Source organism: Mycteria americana, chromosome 2 (genome assembly GCF_035582795.1).
Source record: "Mycteria americana isolate JAX WOST 10 ecotype Jacksonville Zoo and Gardens chromosome 2, USCA_MyAme_1.0, whole genome shotgun sequence".
Lineage (NCBI taxonomy): Eukaryota > Metazoa > Chordata > Aves > Ciconiiformes > Ciconiidae > Mycteria > Mycteria americana.
This window is the reverse complement of record NC_134366.1, coordinates 147036441-147059014: the sequence shown is the minus strand read 5'-3', so window position 1 is coordinate 147059014 and position 22574 is coordinate 147036441. Positions and strand designations below refer to the sequence as shown.

The 22574-nt window shown below is 39.5% G+C and overlaps 1 protein-coding gene across 3 annotated transcripts; it reads right to left on the bottom strand.

Annotated features, from left to right (window-relative positions):
- Positions 1–591: 591 nt before the first annotated feature.
- RIPK2 (receptor interacting serine/threonine kinase 2) lies at positions 592–21999 on the bottom strand. 3 transcript variants are annotated; one of them, XM_075494905.1, is made up of 12 exons: positions 21588–21722; positions 20639–20811; positions 18010–18163; positions 16638–16793; positions 14173–14330; positions 10906–10955; positions 10395–10556; positions 7097–7182; positions 6825–6914; positions 6102–6207; positions 2421–2600; positions 592–1195 (listed from the first exon to the last, which is right to left on the bottom strand). In XM_075494905.1, the coding sequence occupies exons 3-12, from the start codon at positions 18043–18045 to the stop codon at positions 870–872; spliced, it is 1350 nt and encodes a 449-aa protein (XP_075351020.1). In that variant the 5' UTR covers positions 18046–18163; positions 20639–20811; positions 21588–21722; the 3' UTR covers positions 592–869. The 3 variants fall into 3 exon arrangements, with proteins under 3 accessions (XP_075351020.1, XP_075351018.1, XP_075351019.1); XM_075494903.1 differs by lacking the exon at positions 20639–20811 and having other exon boundaries at positions 21588–21995; XM_075494904.1 differs by lacking the exons at positions 6825–6914; positions 20639–20811 and having other exon boundaries at positions 21588–21999.
- Between the last annotated feature and the right edge of the window lie 575 nt (positions 22000–22574).

Below are 22574 nucleotides of genomic sequence, written 5' to 3'. Positions count from 1 at the left end.
ACATGACATGAGAAGTATTTATGGCAGATGACACAGGTAAGGGAGGCATTAACTAAGGAAATGTAAAAGAGGCATTAACTGAGGGTTCCCTTCTATAAGCTGTATGTGGATCTCATCATACTACGATTTCAAGAGGAATTTAAGTGGGTGTAACCAAATAATGTAAAAGGCTATAGCTGCACTCTTTCTAATATATCAGTTCTTAGCAGAACAAAGATGATCAGCACAATGTCCTCCTTGCTCCCGTGCTCCTTTTTGAACTGACATTCTTCTTACGCAGTGGTCTGAAGCACTTGCCCTAGCAACAAAATGGGAAAAACAAAACAAAACATAATAAAAATCCTGTAAAAATGCAATGTAAACTTCCTCCCACCTACTGCTCTTCTCGGGTGTCTCGGGAGGAGTAACCGGTATGGCTGAAAGAAGAAAATTTATTATAAACAGAGCATACAAGCCCCAAAATAGAGCACCTAGATTTTTTTCTCCCTCTATGGGAAAGACCAGATGGACGGAGAAAAACCGATATGCCAAGTTGAGATCGGTTGTCTCAGTCCTGTGAGGTGAAAGAAAAGGATATGTATAAACAGAAAATATGTAAAACAGGGAACATTTAATGTTTTTTCTTTGTCATGTATAAACAAAATACTTGTATGAATTGAGTCAATAAGTGTCAAGTGTTTGGCTTTATGACTGCACTCCAACTGATTAATTGGTAGCTCAACAAATGTAGTCTAGATGAACTCAGTGTCATTTCTGAGACTCTACAAAGGCACAGTAAAGACAAAGCAGTACATATATAAAACTACAGTATAGAAACAAGAATTGTGTTGTAAGAAATATTCACATGGCTTCATACAGAAAGAATAAATTTAAAGATGCAGTCTTAGAGAATTAGATACAATGTCTGGATAAGGTTGAAGTCCTAGCTGTTTGTTATCTTTCAACTTTTGTATTATAATTCTGGCAAATTCTTCTCCTTGGCTATCTGAGGTATCAAGAAGTTGTCGGACTTTTGATGTCCTTGTAGGTTTGGTACTTATAAGTTCATAGTCTTCTTTCATGAGTAAAAATCTTGATAGAAGAGCATCCAGTGACTGATTCAAACATGCTTCAGTCATCTGATCAATAATTTCTTCTCTTTTACTTTGGATCCATTGATGAGCTACATTCTGTTGTATGGTTTCCAAAACAAAATCTGAGATTGGAGAGGATTAAAGAAAAAAATTAGTATTGTAACTGTCTGCCAATAAATAGTGCCATAGAACAAAGAACAAGCTGAGAAAGAGCTGTTTAAAACTTGCTTTTGGTCAGAAATATACTAGACTACTAGACATGCTTTTAACATTTCACTATTTTATTCCACATTTAAAATGTACCAATTTGTCAGATTTGGCGGTTTGAGTATTTATTTTATCTGAATCATGGAATAATTTAGGTTGGAAGGAACCCTCACAGAGGTCATCTGGTCTAATGGCCTGCTCAGAACTGGGCCAGCTTCAGGGATAACTCAGGTTGCTCTGGGCCTTGTCCAGCTGAATTTTTAGCATCTCCAAGTGCTGGGATTCTACAGCCTCTGTGGGCAACCTGTTCCATTGTTCAACCCAATCTGATACTAAAAAGAGAGAGGTGGTAACTTCACTTTCCAGTGGGATTTTTGTTGAAGTTTACTGAAAACATCCCTGTAGTTTCTTGCACATTTTCCTCAAGCTGAGGATTCGCACAGTGAAAAGGTGTCGATTCTCATATTTCCAGAAGAGGGATGATATGGCAGATCTTTATAATGTTGCATGTTATTGTGTGGCCCATAAAAAAATATCTCTCTGAATAATTCATCATGCATTAAAGTTTCTTTTTGTTATCATTTTTTTGGAAGCACACTTTTAACAGTTATTTGATGTTTAGGAATATCATGCAGTGGGCTCAGCTAACACAGAAGATCATTAAAGGTGAGATGCTGACACAGCTGCTGCTTCTCTTTGCCTCGCCATTACTAGGAGGAAGACTGACAAGCCTAAAAAGCGAGGAGAAGTGACAGGCAACAAGATGATTTAAGCTCAAGCTAACTTTTGTTCCTGTTCTGCTGGATTGCAGCACTGCTACAGAAGCAGGAGACAGGTTAAATAATATGAGCAAAGGGAATGGGATAAAGATGACCCAAGGCAGCAGGAATTAAGTTTGCTTAAAAGGAGAGAAGAAAGCTAGGAGCTACAGGTACATGTACTAGGTCACATTTTACATTGGTTTTACTTACTTTGTAATATAAGGCTACAAGGACAGAATTACTTGCATTCTTAATTTGTAGAATGCTTTGGTTTTGTTTTACAGGTGAACAACAGTTCCAGTTTCCATTTCATACACGCATATATTTGATATTAGGACACTTATTGTGGGTCTTGGAATTAAATCAGTGTTTGCTGTACCTGAAGGAATTGGTGATGACCGCAGCATGCATGATGCAGAATTTGAGGCATCTGAAATACTCTTGTCAGATGAGGGAAAATAACTGTATGGATGCACCAGAAGTTTGGCACTCTGAGTTACAGAGATATTTTCATCTGTGCTCTGACTGCTGAGAGAGTGTAGACCCCCAGAATTTTCTTCTAAAAAAAAAAAGGAGAAAAAAAACCCAGCGTGAGCTGTATTACTTCTATGTTCAAATAAAATACAGCCATCAGACACTATTTAGAGCAATTCCATAAAACAAGTCATAAACAACCTAAATTCACTTCAAATACAATGCATTATTCCCTACACTCAGGTTCTGAGTACATTTATGTCTCTTATCTTTTACCAGGGCTTGACCATGGGTTTGGAGGTCTCGTTTTATTTTAAAAGAACACTGAGAGAATAAATCCGGTAATGTCAACTGTAAAAAAGCTCTGTTTGAAAGAAAATTTTTGTAAGGACTAGAAGGACAAAATAACTTCTTCAGGTGTTTGGAGAGGTAGCTAGGAGTCAGCATGAAAGCCGACTAATTTATTTTGATGAAGCCTGGCAGCGTTACAAAGGTGGAAAGATTGAAAGAAAGATTCAGGTGGAGGGAAAGAACATGAAGACCAATGGCGACATTTGGTGGGAAGCCAGCGGAAACTTTTGGTGGTCCGTCAAAGCAGCATATGACTTCAAGAAAGCTTCATGTAAACATTTGCAAAGAAAGGGAAAAAGGGGGGTTTATCAGGTAGAAAGCTTAATAGTTTCTATTTTTAGGATTTTTTATGGCAGAAAAAGATGATGGGTATGAAACCAGCACTAGGAATGACTCAAAGAAGAGATGACAAATAGCTAACGAGAAACCCATTACAGGGTATATGCCTAATTCTGTGTACAGTTTTCATTACAGACTTTCGCAGTGTCACTTGATAAAGAGCTTCAAAGATGTTAACTAAGAATCAGAGATGCAGATGTAAGAATTCAGATGAACATCTAAAGAGACAATAACAGGTAGCCCCCTGGACAGCTCAGGATTTATAGATACCCAACCAATGGGGGTATTTGAAGGTGTATTCCTAGATCAAAGTGTTGACCTGTGGAAGAATATGGCTATACGTACAAGGAGCAGGAATAGGAAAATGTGCAAGAAATGACACTCTCATTATTTAAAAAATGGTGGACTAGAACTCATAGTAACTAGCATTTCATTTCATTAAAGAGAGAGAGTAAGCTGGGCAGAGCTATGTAGTGTGAAGCAGCAGATGTTATCTACTGCATGAATGAGAAAGGATTAGGAGACAACCAGTGTAAGTGAACGATCATTTTAGGAAAGGATTTTAAACAGCTCTGCTGGGATATATTGTTATATATATCTAGGCACACACAGATCTTTAATAACATTAGAGACAAAACTACTGGGATTGTACTAGTATGAAACAATGACCTTGACCAGTGACCATAGCATAAAAAATAGAAACATGCTAATGAAATTTTCAGATGTTATTCAGAAAGAACAGGTTGACCCAGATTACTCAGAAAGAACCTAAGCTGACCTAGAAGACTGGAGTAATAGCAGTGGAAATTCAGTAGCAAAAATATGAGATCTAGACTTTCTGCTTCAAGCTGGGGCTAATGATTTGGAATTGAGATGAAAAAAAACCAAAACAAACTAGGTAGACTATTCTGTAACGAAGGATCTTGTGAGAAAGGAAAAGTAAAATTCTAAAGTAAAATTCTAAGGTATATTAAGTAAAGATTTTTTTCAGACAGAAAACATTTGTCACACCTCTTTCATAATACTAAGTACAGATGTCTGGTAGCCTTAGTTCAATGACTTAAGTTAGAACAGGCACAAGGAGGACTAGTAGGATACCAGGAGAATGAACAAGCTTATTTTACAAATGGACTTCAAACGAGTGTATCCTGTTTGTCTAGCAAAACAAAGTGTATTAAAGGATTACTCTCTACATCAGAAATCAAATGGGAAAAGAGGGAAAAGAGCCATTTAAGCTTAAAGCTATGCCCAAGAATAAGTGTGTGTATAAGCTGGCAAAGGAAGAAAAATTAAAGAGGCTGAAAGTGAGAAGACCGTTCCTAACTCTGAAGGAGCAAGTTTCTGAAAAAATCTTCTAATCGTATTGGTGGAAAAAACAACTCAACTAAAACCTATAGTCATTAATTTCTGCCTTGGTGCCATGCCAAACTCATCTCTTGCCAACGGCTAACTGGGAACAGATTTTCACCTGAAATAATTGCATCTAATTTTGGCAAAGTAAGAAGAATGTCAGTCTTGCTTTCCGTTATAAAACTACCTGATGAAGATATCGGCAAAGTAATAACAAACACTTCTGCTGTAGTACCGTTTTGTAGACACTGTTTTCACAGGCTTTACAGTATCTACACACACATGCAACAAAGTCTAAGCAGTGACTCTGTAAAGGACCACCAACTGATCAATCAGATTAATAGTACCACCACAATCTCATCAATGACCTCCACAGGCAGATATGACTATTTTTAACAGGAACCACCAGCAAGAAGGGCTGACATTTATAATTATCTTATCTGATTACACTTATAGTCCATGTTCATATTCAATCTAATATTCCATTTTCTAAAATTCATCACAACATTCCTATTAAGCTTGGTAACCACAAGTTATTCTTCACCTTTAAGATTTTTATGCTATGTGTATAGATAAATGCTTGGGCTGAGGTACAGCCAAACTACACTACATTTGCTTTTTGCCATTTCCCCAGTAACTCAAATTCCTTAAGCCTCCCGTAATTTGTTTTCCCTGGTATTCCTGCTGTATTTATATCTTTCCCGTACATTGAGTACAAGCCCAGAATTTTGGATGTGTTCAAACAGGAGCTGGAAAAGAAACTGCCTGCGCCCTCCTACCTCTACCAGTATATCTCCAGTTTTGCAGCACCTCAGCACACTTTCTAATGCTCTACTTTATAGCAGTGAAGTCAATCGTCTTGTCTGCTTTCACACCACTGGTCCCTGCAAAGCCAAAGGATGCTCCATTCTTTGTAAATATATGCATTCTTTCAAGAGAAAAAACCCAAGTGCAGTTTTAGCTTCACAATGTATTGCTATTCCACCTGGGTCCTATCGCATTTTCTGGCTTCTGATGTCAGCAAAACCTCAAAACTGAGTTTTGTATGGGAATTTTGCCAACTTATTCAGAAAAGGTGACAGCTACAAAAGGTCTGTGCAGATATTTTGCAAGGCAATCTATTTATTAAAGCTGTTTTATTTATTAAATCAAAAATGATTGAGAGGTTGGGCTGCATTAGAAACTTTCAGTTTACTCAGCTTTAGGAGTGCCTCAAAATGTTTAGCCTTTTTATTTTTAGAAGTAGTTCACAAATGATTAACTACACTGCCAAGAGTCTGAAGGGACAAGTAAATGCTATCTCTGCACTCATGACCCTGAATAGGAAAACTGAAGCTGTGAGCTGCGGGGATTTCTCAAGTGACAGGAACAGAAAATCAGAGCTAAAATACTCTAGTTTTTTACTCAGATCACTAAGTTTACAAAACACATCTCTTTTCTGACATAAACGGAGATCCAGCTATCTACTATGCAAATGCAATGTTACAGTGGGAGTGTACAGCTATGATGGCAACTTAAATTTATATGAAGTCATTAGTATCTCTACCTGATGAGAGGACATTACACTTGGGAACAGACTTGAGTCTTGATATATCGGGAGAGATGCTCCGAAGGGGAAGTGCATCACATTGTATGGAGCCAGAATATGTTTCCTGAAATTATTCCAGTTGTATAATGAAAATGCACATTAAATAAATACAAAGTTGCAATGATTTACAGAGTACTTTACCATCACTGTCTTTTCCCTACTATCTAAATGCTCAATAGACAGCACAATTAACATACAGTAAAACAGAAGAAATCTATGTAATACTAATACTTGTGTTTTTCCAAAGCTGACAGCAATTTTGTATATAAGTTTAATTATTAGTAAGAATCAAAAGGAGCAGCATTAAGAATCAAAATGTAAAAGCAAATCTATATGACCTTATATAAGCAAGCTCCGTAGAGCTGTAAGGGAGCAGAAGACAGTCTCTTACAAGTTGCAGACATTGTGTGCTGCATTCCCCCTTGAGGGACTGGCTTTCCCACACTTAGAAGATATACCAAACGTGCCCTTCTTATTTCTGTTTACCCACCCTTTACTATCCTCACCTATATGGCTATGCATTTGTTACACCCTGGCTCAACTAATGCATTTTACACATTTCCTGACTGCATCAGAAAGTAAACTGCAGAACAATGCCCCCTTACTAAGTTAACTGCCCTTTAAAGCTCTCAGGACCTTTAATGATGCCGACATACCAAATGCAATACGTAAAATATTTACCTCCTGGGGACTGAGAGGTATATTTAGAGCTATCTGCTCCACATCTGCTTTCTTTCCACTCTTGTAAATACATCGTGATTCATATAGTGACTGGAAGAGACATATTTACCTGTATTAAATTTCTGCTATAAGACAAGACGACAGCTCTGTACAAACATATGCTTCAGCCAGATACAAGATTAGATAAATAACAAAGGAGATTACATTTCTTTTAGCAAGCAAAAGTTACCAACTTATTTGACCAGCTCATGACTGTAACAAAAGCCACTTACCTTTGATCTCTTTAATAGAATTACTGCTTCCAGCATAGCTATTTCATCAAAGGTTCGCAGGACTGGCTCAAGGTCTATTAAGCATTCTAAACAAAGAAAGAGTACTTTGCTGAAGGATTTAAGGTGGAATTCAAGTTTTCATTTTGCTCAAGCTACATTCTTACATTTACAAAAGTAATCTGTCTATGGATACATATCAAACTACTTATGCTGCTAAGCAGAAGTTTCTTTCTGTCACCTGTTACAAATGCAACAATTTAACATCACCAAAACAAACCCTGTCCTGATCTGGCCACTCAGCACTCTGCATCAAAAGAGATCCAGGACTGTGCCCGACAGCAAGTCTTGCATTCCTGGAACGGATAGATCGGTGGGTTTGCTATATTTCAAGATAGACCCAACAAGCCTGGTTTGCTAAATGGGACCAAACAGCACAAGACCTCAGAGTGGGTCACTATCTTCCCACTCCAGCAGAGGTGTTAAAGATTTATATGAGAAAAATAAACAAACAACCCCCTACCACAGCAAAATCCAGAATAGAAGCTGTGCATCAGGGCCACAGGAGATGGTGATAGTCAAGGCACTGACCTATCTTATCCAGTGAATCCAAATGATAGTGTCCTTGTGCTCACCAAAGGCAGCAAGTCAGAGAGGCTAAAATCATCTGCTCACATAGGGAGACACATGACAATCCAATAAACGAGTCACAACCTGTGCTATGCTCCCTTGCTTTCCAATGCTGAAAGGCTTACAAAACTAAGTATTTCAAATTTTGGGATGACTGTATTATAAAAATGTTTCTTTGAAACTGTGCTCAAGTACAACAAAACCTCAGGAAAGGATGATGGCATATCACAATTCTACTGCATTTCTATGGACTCCACCCATTTGGCAAAACCCACTTACCGTACTAGCAATCTGTCACACTGCATCCTTATTAATATATTTTAATTTTTTACTATAATTTTACCACAGTTCTCCCATATTAACTTTTTTCCACTAACATCTTCAAGACACACATTCAATACTGGCATTCTTATTTTCTTGCACCAGCTAAAACAGAGTTTTAGAGGTTTGGCACTCCATTTTCCACACTGAAATACTGGCACTGTTATTTTTTGTTGATTATAATTAAATTGTAGGTACACATTCCAAGTACATGCAGAAACATCATGATAAGTAGTCTTTATCCCTTCTTTACAAGGGGAACAGACAGGTTAAATGAGCTTTTCTATTTAAAGTTTATTTAACAATAAGAGGGTTTGGGTGTTTTGGTTCCACCACCCCCCCCCCCCCCCCCCATGCTATGGTCATTGCAAAATTTCCCAATCAGTGAGCTTTACTTCCCTTAATTTTGCAACAGTTTTGCAACTTCCTTTTTCTTTTTATGATAGTAAAGTAGGGTAAAAAGCAATGCATGTTTTCTTCAAAGACCATCTTACTACGGACGTGGCACTAATAACAGAACCCAAGTTAGCTCACGCTTTAGTACATATCCCAGGTAATTATCCCTTCGGTGTGACCATAGGCTTTGATTGCTATTTTGTTTTGGTTAACTAACACAGGGAAACAAGAATACATAAGGAAATACCATGATGTGTCTAATCTTTTTTATTTAAAAAAATATAAATAGATATATTTCCTTGCTTGGAACAAAAAAAAAAATCCACAATTTAGAATCATACAAACCAGACTCATGCCAAAATAACCTGACATTTCAAAATATTCTTAATGCAAAAATAAGAATGCCTCAAAAAAGGTCATGTAATTAATTTTGGACTGTAAACTGAACATGAAGATGCTGTATGTGTTTGGATGTATCCCCATTTTATCTCTGCCAAACTGATGCAAAAAAATGAAGTTATGAACATTTCTTTCTAAGCTGTCTGAACAGCAACTTTCTAACACTTTCCAGCTCAAAGGAAGTATGCCTATAAAGGTTTTCAAAATAATAAACAAACTTCTGTTCACCAAAGCTACAAATGAAACATCAAGATTGTGGACCTCTCTACTCATAACATTAAAAAAACACCCCAAAACAAACCCTAAAAACAAAACCCACCAGAAGCAACTAAAAAACCCTCGTATTTCAGGTTTGAGTCACTGCATCCTCAACCTAACCAGTGAGAAACTTAAAATATAAAATTGTTTAAGCCAGAGCTCTTTGTACTGTTCTACATTTGAATACTCTCAGTAACTCTCTTATTCTATATTTTTGCCTCTCCAAGGTGATTCAGCTTTCCCTACAGAATTAGGATCATGTTTTCTAAAGGTGTATGGAGAAAGTTTTTAGATCACACGCAAATTAAATAAGCACAGCGAGGCAGCTGCAGGAACCACTGTTACCTTCACCACACTGACACATGTGACCACAGCAACACTCACAAGAGCGAGTTTCACAGTTGAAAACACGTAAACACTTTCTGCTGATTTTGATGGAATTACCTTTACACAATGGCCAAACAAGAGCCAAAAGCCACCACAATATTAAGCATGTTAAGGAGAAATTGTTATGGGGGATAAACTTGGACTCAACATACACCAAGTATGTCGGTTAAGTGTGACAAACACAGGTTTGCAAAAATCAAAACAAAACTCTTCCAGTTCACACTATGCCACTCTAATCTCTACAAGCTCACACTTCAGTCTTATTCTCTAAATTCTGTAATCCACTGTAAAAAAGGCTGAAAATATCTATGTTTGGTCTCGTGGACAAAAAGCTGAACAAAGGAAAGATGGAAAGAGAAAGTTAAGCACGTGGGTTCAACCAGTTCCTGCTCAATCTAGGAGGTGGAACAGTCAAAGATAAAGTCTCAGTGAAAAAGATTTATATGGAAATGCAAACACAAGGTGAAGTCACTATAGCTTATCTGATGTGCAATGATTTCTTGGTGTATTTGTCAGCTTGCTCATAAATCCCACAGTACTCATTATATACTTCACTTCCCCCTCTTCTTAAAAAAAAAAAGTTCCCTTCCAACAATAAACAAAAAAACTCAAGTGCAATATTTAAACAAAACATGCTGCTTTTTTATGGGTAAATTAAGATGGCAAATGCAAAAGACTCCAAATAACAACTTGGTTTTATGGCACACACGTAGTTCCATTCATAAAACTTTGACTACAAACACGGCGGAAGCAGACAAGCATCTTATCATACGCAACAAGACTGAACACATGTATCTCTTGACATCTTTACCATTTCCCTCTGGTGACTGTAACCTTGCTCTGTAAGTACCGTGTTCAACAGAAATCTGGCAATTTAAAAATCTTTTCTTGTTATGCAAGGTAAACTCACTTAAGAATGATGGTCTTTCATCTGGGTTTTGTGCCCATCCACTTCCTATCAATCTTATGATGAGCACTCGATGAGGAATGTCCATTGATAAACTTTCTTCACTTAAGTCTAGTCGCTGTCCTTGTGACACACTATACATTATCTGCAAGGGGTTTATAACTTCTGTCAAAATAGACATCATTCATTCATTAGAAATATATGCAATATAAATAGCTTACTATAGGAGGAATAATTTAGTTTGCAGACATAGTATTTATAGTTCACCAAAATAAGTTTATGTTTCTTTTTTTACAAAAAAGGTATATTTATCAAATAACACTGTAATTAAAAAAAAAAAAAAACCAACAGAAAAAGAGTCTAATTTGAAAAGTAACTCAAAGTGTTCTTCAACAAGCTTACAAGTTGAATCATTAAAAAGTAAGCCCTAACATGAAGTCCCCAGGTACCCAGCTGTCAGGTTTAGCCTTTATGTAAGGCTGGAAAAATAAATTAAAGGAAGACATGGCCTTACCTTCAAATGGCTGTTTCCTTGACATCACTTCCCACATAATAATTGCATAACTGTTTAAAGTATAAAAAGTATAGAAGATGTTATTTTTTATTACCAACACTTAATAACACAATGTGCTCAGCTTTACATTTTATTAAAAACATTTTGCTAAAATGATCCTGCATGCATACATGGAACTGACTATAGCTAACTACAATGAAGACCTGAGTATATGAAAACTAACAGGAATTTTAATAAGTGACTTCAACTAGAACTAGTTAATAATATTAAGTACAGAAAAGGTACATGGCATATAAACTCCTGTTCCAAATCTGTATTAGTTCTGCTCTACTAATACGTTGTGAATTACACAAATGTAGTTTAAATCTCAGTTTGCAAATTAAATTGAGCCCCAGAGTCCTAACTGCTGTGTCCTAGCTGCCGTACTGTGGCATCTCCCCAGTCCAGATTGACAGTCTCCGACATTCCCATGGGAAGCAGGGTACTAGCAGGGAGGATGGCGTTCACACACAACTCTATCCCAACACAAAGTCAGTCAGGTAAGATACGGACTTGCATCTGGGAAGTACACTCCAGCTTCCCTCCCAGACATATATAATTTCAACATATGCCATCTTCTCTATAGGGAGAGATGTCACTTTTACATACAAGATTCACTTTACAAAAGAGACTCTCAGGAAGACCACCCTGAACTATCGCCAGCAGACTGAACACACATCTGCTTACTCAAACCAGTGAAATTGTTTTCCACTCACATCAACATGAATGGGAAGTGGCTCAGTGAATACAAATCTGCTTTGTCTTTAGTAGGCTAGTCACTCTCTTCAATCATCAGGATATATTAAAAAAAAGGTAACTTTAAACGAGTTTGTAATTTAAATTAGATTAGATTATTTCATTTAAATGAAGCATTGACTTCATTTATAAAAAAAAAATCAATGCAGTTAAAGCAAATAAAACAAAATAAAATAATGTAAAAACCCCAAATCTGGTTTTCCTATTTAAGAACAGGAATTTGGTGTAAGGAATAATTCTAGTAGTTCTAAAGCTAAAATGAGAGTGCAAAAATATTTCACTGCTTAAGAACCTAATTTCCAATGTCAAGCATATCCTTGTAAACTTACCTCTACTCCTTTATTTTTTCAGTAAATCAATTTAAAAATGGATTGAAAAGTTTTTAAAATGTTACATCAAAAAAACTGAAATCCAATTTCCACTGAAGCAATAAAAATGAAACTATGTAAAGAATTATTTTTTTGCTAAAGAAGAATTACACTTATCAGAATAAATGTTTGCTCAACTACTCAAATAACTGTACACAAAGACAGTATTTTCCTATATCACTAAGTACCACCAAATTTTGCACACAGGCTACATTTAACTGCCTCTAAGCATTATATCATCTAACAGCTACCAGTTAGGAAGAATCAAATAAATTAAGTAAGAACAAAATAACTGATGCTTAAAATCAATCATATAAATTGAGCTTTCCTAACTACTTATTCTGTTCACATTTTAACATTCATCAATGATAAAATTTGTTCAAGTAACTTCTAATGAAAGCAGTCTTCCCTGTTAGAAAGCCTGCTTTTGATGCCTTCCTGACAAATTCAAGCACGCTAATTTTTTTGGCATGGCAAATTGTTCCTTTTGTAGAAGTTAACGCTGCTTGACTCTTGTTTAAACAATTTGTTTCTTTAAGAAAGATCCTTCCTTACAAATTAGCTTCAATATCTCAAGAACATTCCGCTGTATCTGCTGTGGTCAATTAATCAGACATCCAGCCTTTCGTTCAGTTTGGAATCTCTCTACAATTAAAGATTATTTTCTCAATTCTACAACACTGCAGCATACTACTTCCTGCCGATTCCCCTTCACACTATCCATGTTTTGCTTTCTTATTTCTGCTTCATGGCATCTCCTTCTGATCCTGAGCACAGATCTTCCTGTGTGACCTTGCTAGTGGTCATTTCCTTCCCTGTCTCTCTACCTTCATGTCTTTCTGCCTTGAACTGCCATCCCTCTTCATGACGTTGTCTCAGTTTCTTTTCTCTCTTCTCAAATAATTTCTTTCCTATCCAATTTATCAGTTTTCTAAGCTCTTTTACTGATCTTTTCTCTCTTATTTTCTCCCATTTGGTTGTTACTCCTCTGTCCACATTTTTTCTTTCTAACAAACATTTGTCTTCCTCACCTCCACTCACTCATTAAGCCACCAGCCACACTTTCAAATCTTCTAAAATCAGAAGCCAGAGGGGATAATGTCACACTGCTACTCCTTTCCCCACAATATACCATTATTCCTTTTCAATGTCTTCCTAGTCCAGATTTTCTCACCAAAGGGTAAGGAAAGCAGGTATGTTACCATTTCTATTCTTTGGACAGGAATGTCAAAGAACTTTGTGTGCCCCTTAAGGGTAAGGGATAATTAAGAGACATAGCGGTCTCCCTGGAAGTCACTAAGACCCTCTGAGACTGATTCAGCAAAATACAACCCTGTCAAAGACAGCTGAAGGTAAAGATGATACAGTGCAACAGAGAGATGGACTTTGTCACAGTGATACGCCTCTTCAGGCCTCCTCGATCTCCATTTACACATGACAATTCTCTCCGGGATCGTTCAAGTAATCTTTGAGCTCTCTAAGCCTTTTCAGATTAGCTAATTGTAACTCTAATATCCTAAGAGCAATTGCCGTTTTGTTATATGGGTCGCCACCACTCTACTACTTCCTATTCTTTTACTTCTACTATTTAGAACTGACTGACGCAAACCTACATGAACTTTCATGAAGTAGGTTATTCCTTAAGGAGATCTCTCTAAATAGTTCCTCCAGACCCATTACCCTATTTTTTCTTAACCCCTTTCCAAAAATATGTTTTCTTCTTTCTCCTGAGTACATTCTGCAAATTATGTTAATTGACATGCACAAATTACAAGGGTATGTGCATTGAGAGAATGGTGTGAACAGTTTTTCCCCTCCCTACATTGCCTCTATGTGTACACTCCTTTATAGACACCAGTCTCCTCTGTCCGTTTCTGTAGTTCTAGCTTAATTTCTGGAGCATTACACTTGTCACAGTGTTTCCTAAAGAAACAGGTCATCAAATCCAGCTACCACTCAATTCTATTTTCCCCGATTAATTTTGCTTATACACTTACGACACTTCTGAAAATAATAAAATTGCTGAAAATATTTTAAAGTCTAAGTTCAGTAAATCAAATTTGAATTCAGATTGCAAAGCCCACTTCAGAACAACATGAGTTACCTGTAGATATCGTGTTTTACACTTGCACGGGTTTTCTGACTGGGATTGTAATCTTCAGGTGGCATGTAGATGATCGTCCCTCCTTCTGGCAAAGAGGTTTCACTTCGTGATTGCGACATGGATATGACGCGCCATTTTGACATGCCAAAATCTGCAATCTGGAAAGGACTAATCAGTTGTTCTGAGAAGAAAAACTGGATTTATCTGCTGACAGTTGTCAGAAATTCCTGAAATATGCCCGAAAGAACGGGTCACTAAAAGTCCTTAACCTGACACAGAAAAAGTATGTGGTCGTCCTAGCAACAGGAAACAGCAGCTCCAGTTCAGAAAGCATTCCTGGGTCATGACTCATGCTATCCCTATAGCACTGCCCTATCCTGTTGTTCTTTTAAGGAAGGACTCATACACCCTATGGCTGGGGAATCTGCTATGGCAGTCTGTCCTGTATGAAGAAAATCACTTTCTTTGGTTAAAAAAAGCAAACAGGAAAACACTGAGTACTTCTAGCTCCCTGCTTGTGAAGAAAGCACAAATTTAGTATAAATCATAATAGCTCTATGAACCTTAGTTTGCAGATATCCCAAGATAGTTGATCTCAGAAAAATTTTAGGGCACTCCACCTCACCCCCAAAACTATGAAATATTAATCTTGAATTAATAAATTTCATATTCTGAAATTCTGTGCTGCAAAAAGTTGCTGAATATTTTGTTACTGTGCACTCTGGGGCCTTGTTCCTTCCTACAGAGCTTACAGTACATCTACATAAAGAATTAATTGACTTCAGTTTACATTCCCAGACATCCACGAGCCAGGGAGCAAGATGTCAGACTAGGTTACAGGTAGGGAGACAAACAGCCAGCAGAATAAGCTTGCTGGCTGAGTGGCAGTGTCTGGCATACAAGGGAGAAAGATAAGCAGCCAGCTACGAGCTCCGCACTTGTCCAGCATTTGCATAAGAGCAAAAACATTTTCAACAATGATGCCTGTGCGAGCACTGTGGCAACTAAGATAACAAAAATAAGCTTTCTGGAGAGCGTACATTCAAAATCCACAGTGAAAAATAACCTTTTTTTCTCTACAACTCACTCTCATCAAGCCTTTCTCACTGTAACTGGTTGTGTTATCTTGCTCATTCAGGAGATCTGGGACAGCCAGAAGCACTCTATGAATGGTGTTACTTTTATACATATGCAATACTTCTTCTATTTGGCATGCATGATAACCTTCCTTGCACTTCCTGCCAGCTGTCCTGATTTAGAGAATCTTGCTTCACCCCCCAAAAAAACACTTTAAAAACCCTAAGGACAGTCTTCCAGAGACTCCTTACAGGAGGCAGGGCAGGTATGCAAGAGTTAACCTCTTTGCCTTCAATTGGTCCAGCAAAGCAACTCTTTAGATGTGGTCAGATAGAGCACCAGACCACACCAATGCTGTTAGGGATTAAAAAAATAGTGGATAAAAAAATTACTTGGACCAGTTCCCCAATCAGGTTTATCAGGAAGCTCGAGAGATGGCAATACCAGCACAACTGAGTGGGAAGAGGTATGACCTGCTGAGGGTGTGAGCAGAGACAAAGCTACGTAAGGCACCTTTGCTGCCAAGAAAAATGTCTTTGCAATGGAGAAAGAAGAGATCAGCACTGGATCTTTGATCTTTGCTCAAAGGACTCACGAAAAGATTCATCTCACGGTAACAACTGAAGCATTCGCCATTCAAGTATAAATTAAGTGCAAAATATCTTTTATTTCTCATTTACTTGAATAGTATATTCTGTCAATTTTAAAAACAGGATCTTTTACAAGAAAAGTCTTGCAATTATGGAAGCACCTAACTATTTTGTCAGAAGTACTTTTAGTCTCTTTTTCACATCATGGCAGTGATATTTTAAAAGGCAGAATTAAAGTTTTAAACTAATATTACTTCTCTATGTATGTTTCCTTGCTCTAAGGAGCTTCACAAAAGCCATCTTCCAACATGTTCAGATTTTGCAGTTAATGTTTTACATGTTCTCATACTACACTAACAGACATATATGTACATATTGCATGATAAATGTCAAATGGGGTATTAACATTTGAATTTGATCTACTGTCCTCCAGAACTAACTTGTCTGAGCATCCCACACAGGAACACTTTCTATTTTCTCCTCAGAAAGGACCAGACATAGCTACCCTTGGAAGGCTGCTGTACGAGAGTGTCACTGCTATTGAGTATCAGCTACTGCTATAGCACAAACAGCCCAAATTCTGGCTTTCTGGTCTTTTCAGATAGATCAAATCCACACTTGAGCAAAGCAGAGTTTTCAAAAGAAGTTGATAAATTCTGTCTGAAAACAGACAGAAACATCTGGCATATAATTACATCCCCTCTGTATGGCCACATCCTTACTCTTTCTCCTCTACAATAATTAAAACACTTTCGCCCATTCTGGATTCTGAAGAACATAAGAATTAAATAACTCTACCTTGACGTGAAACTCATCATCCAGCAAAATATTCTGAGTTTTCAAGTCATGGTGCAGCAATGGAGGATTCATGTTGTGCAAATAGTTTACTCCCAAAGCAATTTCATAAAGAATGCGGAATCTCAGGCACCAGGGAATGTCAGGATATACATCTTTCTGCCAAGATAAAACCACAAAACCAGAATGTAATCCTCTGTTCTGATCTAACAGCACAACACAAAGACTTTCATAATAAGAAGAAACGGATTTGGACAAGCAGTAATCTTTTAAAACATACATTACATGAACTCCTTAAAAAATTGTAACTGAGCATTAAGACTGGCTAGCTGTTAAAACAAATACATAAATGTTAATCATACAATGTTATGTTTCCATTCCCTAGCATTCATGTAATAGTTCATGACTGGTATACAAGATGTAGGACATTTACTATATTACTCATTCATATGGAAATATGATTTACAGATGAACTCCTGCATGGAACTTGCAACCCACAGATTGTAAGTACTACAAAAAGGATGGAAAGAATCATATCTTCAACTGACACTGGGGGGAAAAAAAAAGCTGGGGTGAAACTAAGCACATACTACCTTTATAATACTATATAATACTAATATAAAAATACTACCTTTATAAATATTAATACACCAAGAAAAAGGCAGTAAAACTCAACTGAAATCTTAAAAGTTACATTGACACTAATGCCTTTATGAAAAACACACAGCTGAGCTCTCTAAGGCATGAGATATGTATCAATTAAAGGTACAGACAAGTCTGCAATGCTGTTGAGATACAACTGCAGTAGCTTTACAGTAGCAACACTGGATGCTCAGACCAAGCTAATGGGAGCAGCTGAGAGTTCAGCACAGGAGAACTTACTCCTGAGAGTAAGATCTGGTAGAAATATCCATATCTGTTTAGATTAGCAATATTTGACTTCTATAAACTAAAGTAAAAATCTTCAATTTTTTTTATAGAGGTTCAGATTCAGGAAAAAATCCTCATCTTTGTGTGATATTTACATTGGCAAGAATTCTGACACCCAGGCTGAAGTAAGCATAAGTATTTCAGCTTCTAGTTAGAGAATAACAGATTTTTAAAGCCATTGTTTATAATAATTCAACATTAAGCCAGTTATAGGTCATGATGTTAAAGGAAAAATTTTAATAAAACTAAAGTCTGCTGAGTTTGGTTGTCTTTTTGGGATACAGAAAGTCTATCTGAGCACCACAAACTACTAGTGATAATGACTGTCCTTTAATTTGAAATATTATTAATAATACACTTTACTATACTACTTCCCTTAAGTATGGAAATCATAGCCTACTTGAAACAACCAGGGATTGTATTTAAAGACTGTAAGTACACTTACCCCATGTAAAAGCTGGTTTAATGACCCATTTGTCATGTATTCTGTTACTATCCCCAGAAATTCAGGCTCGTTGCAAATTCCCAAAATTGGCAGAATGTAACTAAACCTGGCTTTGTGTAGTATCTCTGCTTCTTTTAGAAGGTGATTTCTATCACTTATAGAAAAGAAAACAAACAAACAAACAAGGTTACCATACCAATACTAGGAAACTCAAAGCAAATGTTGGGTTCACTATGGTCTCTTAAAAAAATTATGTACCTATATGCAGTACTACCACCTTTCACCATTTGTTTCCTACTACACTGTTTTGATAACAAGACACTGTAAGACAAATGAGAATCCGCAAATGCAAATACAAGATAGCTTCGCCAGTTTTGTGGTACCACACAAATCTCTCTATTTCCATTACACTTTTCATCCATGTTTCCAGTAAATAAGGATACAGTCAGAACTCCAACTTTTCACCGTCCTCTGTAACCATAATGGTAATAACCAACTACATTTGTCCTATTTTACTGCCTATCTTCAAACCCTGGGTTTTCAGAGGCCCAGTATTAATCTCCTATGGAGTGCAGATTTTAATACTCGCAATTCTCCAACCATTTAAATTTAGTGAACACTGATATGCACTAAAATAATATGGGTTAAAGTTTCTGAAGGAAAAGGAATGACCAACTATGTTTTGTTTTCACATAAATTGTTCCTTCAAACTGGGTCCCTGCTTTAAATCACACTGGAAAAAACATTCCCTGGTTGCACAGGAAACAGGAAGGGACCAGCCTCATGATATTTGGACACCTGAATTTTGTTGTGTGAATGCTCTGTTACATCAAATCTCCTCATAAATGTTAATTTGATGCATCTTTACAAATTGAGACCTTGCGGCATGTGGATTCGAGAAGCTCAAGTTTTATTTAAGAATGAGTACGCTTCTATCCCTAAAAATGATAAACTTTTTGCTATGCCTTATATCTCAAATGTTCTTGAAAAAAATGGGTTTGTTGACAGTGAGGATACTTGGACCATGAAGGATAATTCTAAGAAAAAAAGATTTAGATTTTATATCAGTGGAAACTGGTACAGGTACAAGTACGCAACTAGCATATCCAAATACAGGACTTTTACAGCACATCTAAGACTGATCCTTTGGATGTGAGCCAGTCTGATTCAGAAGCAATACAGCTGTGCTGGGGCACGGCTGTGTACAAGCCAGGGTTATGCCCATCAGGATTTGCCCAGCACAGCGCCGTGTTAATGTGGCTATACAGCTCCCGGGTGAGAGCCGGCTTGCATCCAGCAAGCTCAGGGCACACAATGCACAGTCACGTCAGTCTGGACCCATCGATGTAGATCTAGCCCTCACAAAGAAGAGGCCATCAGAGTATATGGGGAAAAGAGGAAGCCTGGAGAAGTAAAGCCTGCTGCTTTTACGACAGGAAAACTTCAAATTTAGATGGATGTGAAATTAAGAGCAATTGTTGGTCCTTACCTATGTGATGGAAAAAGGCTTCTATTACAGGAAACTCTAGTAAATGATCAAAGTAAAAAGGCAGCCTTCAAGAAAAGCATGGGACAAAACCCACAACTCCCTCTCTTCCTCTCTCTCTTCAGAAGAGGCTAGGTTTGAGAAAGCTAGGGGTTTTCCCAAACTGTGAGGCACATCTGCATGGGATTCAGCTGTAGCTGGGAAATGAGTTGCAACATATTGAGGTCTGTTCCTGTGCCTGTAAGTCACTTCACCTTTGCCTGCTCCATACCAGAAGGGCATTGAGTAATGCCTAGATTAGTACAAGCCCCACAGTAGCTTCCAAACTGGCTTTGCTGTTTGGCTGGTCACACACCACCAAGTTCTGGGATACACAGTGCAGGCTTCCTGTTTGGGGAATTAACTGCACCATGAACTCTTCCCTTTTCTTCCCTCTTCCCTACTGTCGCATTTTATGTTGCCTATTATACAACCAACAAATCCCTTGCTGCAGAGACTCAGGTATAACAGATTTCTTACAGCTTTCGATCTTCTGATAGCATTTCCGAGCTTTCCATGATATATGGTCAGTGGCTGAATTATTTTGATTACCTCAGTTGCCCTTTTCATCATAATTTCACGGGTTAGATGTCACACTAATCTAAATTCTTTCAAGGCTAAAAATAATATTTGTTGTTTTCTCCCAACTGAGCTCAGAGGATAAACATTGTATTTCTGATTAGCAGGGATTTAAGCAGACATTTAAACTAAAGAAAAAAAAAACAACAATAAACTTATCAGAGAACACAATATTCCTGTCTAAAAACATAACTGAGATTCCATTTCATTCTGGCAAGATTTCAGAGATAAAGCCTGTGTATACACACCTGGGGAATAAGAGGTGAGATAGCTTAAAACAATTTATCTTATATTCTAGCATATTGGATCACAAGACTAGAAGCCTTGTTATTTTGAGTGAAGCTATTCTGCCTAAATGCCTAATACTAGATCAAAGAAACCTGAGGCAGTAAAGGTTAAAGACGCCTACGTAAGACACAAAAGGCAGGCTTCAGACAGCCTAAGAAGAGGCAAATTTGCACTGATATGATAAAAAATTGGCACTATAGAGAGCGAATGAGGCAGGGATGGATGAAAATTTATTACCTGCTGCACCCTTACATGGAGTGACAGCTTCTGCAATAAACATGCTGTCACTTGCGCCCCAGGAAAATGGGAACATAACTGCGACAAGTTGAAGAGCTAATGGAAAATCTCTCTTGTACGTGGGGGCATACAAGCCTATTATTTTAAATTAGCTTCTCTCAGTACTGTGAGATCTGGGGCAAAAAAAAAAAAAATCAGTTGTGCATTGTCTCAGAGAAGCTGCTTCTAGGAGCTAGAAGCAATCTCTAGCGGATACAGTAATATATTCCTTATATTCTCCCTGTGTCTCTCTGCAAACAACAAATCTATAGTAATCACTGTATTTTAATATCCCACTGATAATTCAGTAAAACGGCTGGCAACCAGCAGACCCACACAGAAGCTGAACTGTGCAAATCCCACCTTGAGGAGGAACCAAGGTGTGCACTGCAGAAGAAAACATCTTCAGGAAAGGCAACCTGCTTAGTGTCTCGCATGTCGAGACTGAAACCAGCCATTTCCAATGACCGAAAGAGAGGAAGCTCCGGGGCTGGTACGTGCTTTCTCATGGCTCAAGCTGAATCAGTCTTCGTGGGATCTCTTTTGCCCTTGGGTGTAAAGCAGCGCTGCCCAACAAGGCACCCACTCTGATCCACCAACCAGAGAAACCCACGCCGGCACATTCGCCCTGGCAGCTCGACCCACGCCCAGCAGAGCCCGGGCTCCACCACCCGTGGCCGCTTAACCCACCGACGGGACGCACTCACGGAGTGTCCCGGGCAAAGCGGGAGCGTAGGACCCCCCTCCTGGTTTCGGGGAAAGGCGGGTTCAGCTCAGCCCTTCCCCGAGGGGGACCCCTCACCCGACAGCCCCGCCGCCCCCATCACCCCCCCGGGCCGGGCCGGGCCGGGCCGGGCCGCCCCCCTGCGCGATGCCCCGTCCCGGCCGTCCCCCTCCTCGCCCCCCTTACCTGTCTAGCAGCGGCCCCTGCAGGCATTTGAGGGCCACCGGGACCCTCCAGTCAGCGTGCCGGGCGGCGGACACGGTACCGTAAGCGCCACGGCTGATAAACCGCAAGTCCGGGAGTTTGTTGGAGGGGATGGAGGGGAGGGCGTAGCTGATGGCGCCCGCCCGGCCTCCACCGTCCCCGCCGCTCATCCTCGCACTCCGCCGCCGGGGACGGGTCCGCGCTGCCGGGGGCGGCCGCGCCGTCTCTCCGCCGGGCGCAGCGGAGCCCAGAGCGCCGCTCCTCTCGCCCTCCTTGCCCGCCTCTTCCCCTCACCTCCCGGGCCCGCCTCCTCTCCAGGCCGCCGGCAGCCCGCTCCTCCTTCAGCCCCGCGGAGGAGCGACTTCCCTTCCCCGCGGAAAACGGCCTCCCGCGGGTTCCTGGGTCGGGGAAGGCGGAGCCGCCGCGATGAGTCTTGTGGAGAGGAGGAAGCCGGCAGCGAGCCGGGGGAGCGCGGTGCCGGTCCCAGCGGTCCCCCGGGAGAGCTGTGTCGGGGCAGCAGCCTCCTCCTTCGGGGGAGCCGGGGCGTCGTGCCGGGAGGCATCCCCCGGGCCGGAGGTGGGGGAGAGGGGAGAAGCATCCCCTTCCGTCCGGGAGGCGGGCGGGGGGGTGTGTTACTCCCGTTCCCAAAAGACGATGCGGGATGCCAGGGCCGAGCCCGGCCGGGAGCGCCGCCCGCCGCCCTCCGGGGCCGTGGCCTGTGCGTTTCCGCGCGTGTAGCCATTGCGCAGGTGAGGCGAGAGGAGAGTTAGCTCTTGCACTCGCTTGTCTCCTCCGTGCCTGTCCTAGGAAGATGCTTCAGGATAGCGGCGGTAATTTCGAAATTTCCAGAAAGTGCAAGTTCACCCTTGCCCCCGCTCAGAGCGAGCTGCCTGGTCGGCTGGTGTGTTTGTGGAAGCTCTACGTGAGGGTTGCGCAGGAAGGTTTGGCAAGGCCTGTTCACCAAGGCAA

Coding starts and splice junctions, on each gene's coding strand:
- RIPK2 (XM_075494903.1), bottom strand. CDS start 21,775: ATGAGCGGCGGGGACGGTGGAGGCCGGGCGGGCGCCATCAGCTACGCC. Junction 16,794..18,009: donor TAAACCAGCTTTTACATGGG/GTAAGTGTACTT, acceptor TTATCTTGGCAG/AAAGATGTATATCCTGACAT. Junction 6,208..6,824: donor TACCTCTCAGTCCCCAGGAG/GTAAATATTTTA, acceptor GAATAATTTCAG/GAAACATATTCTGGCTCCAT.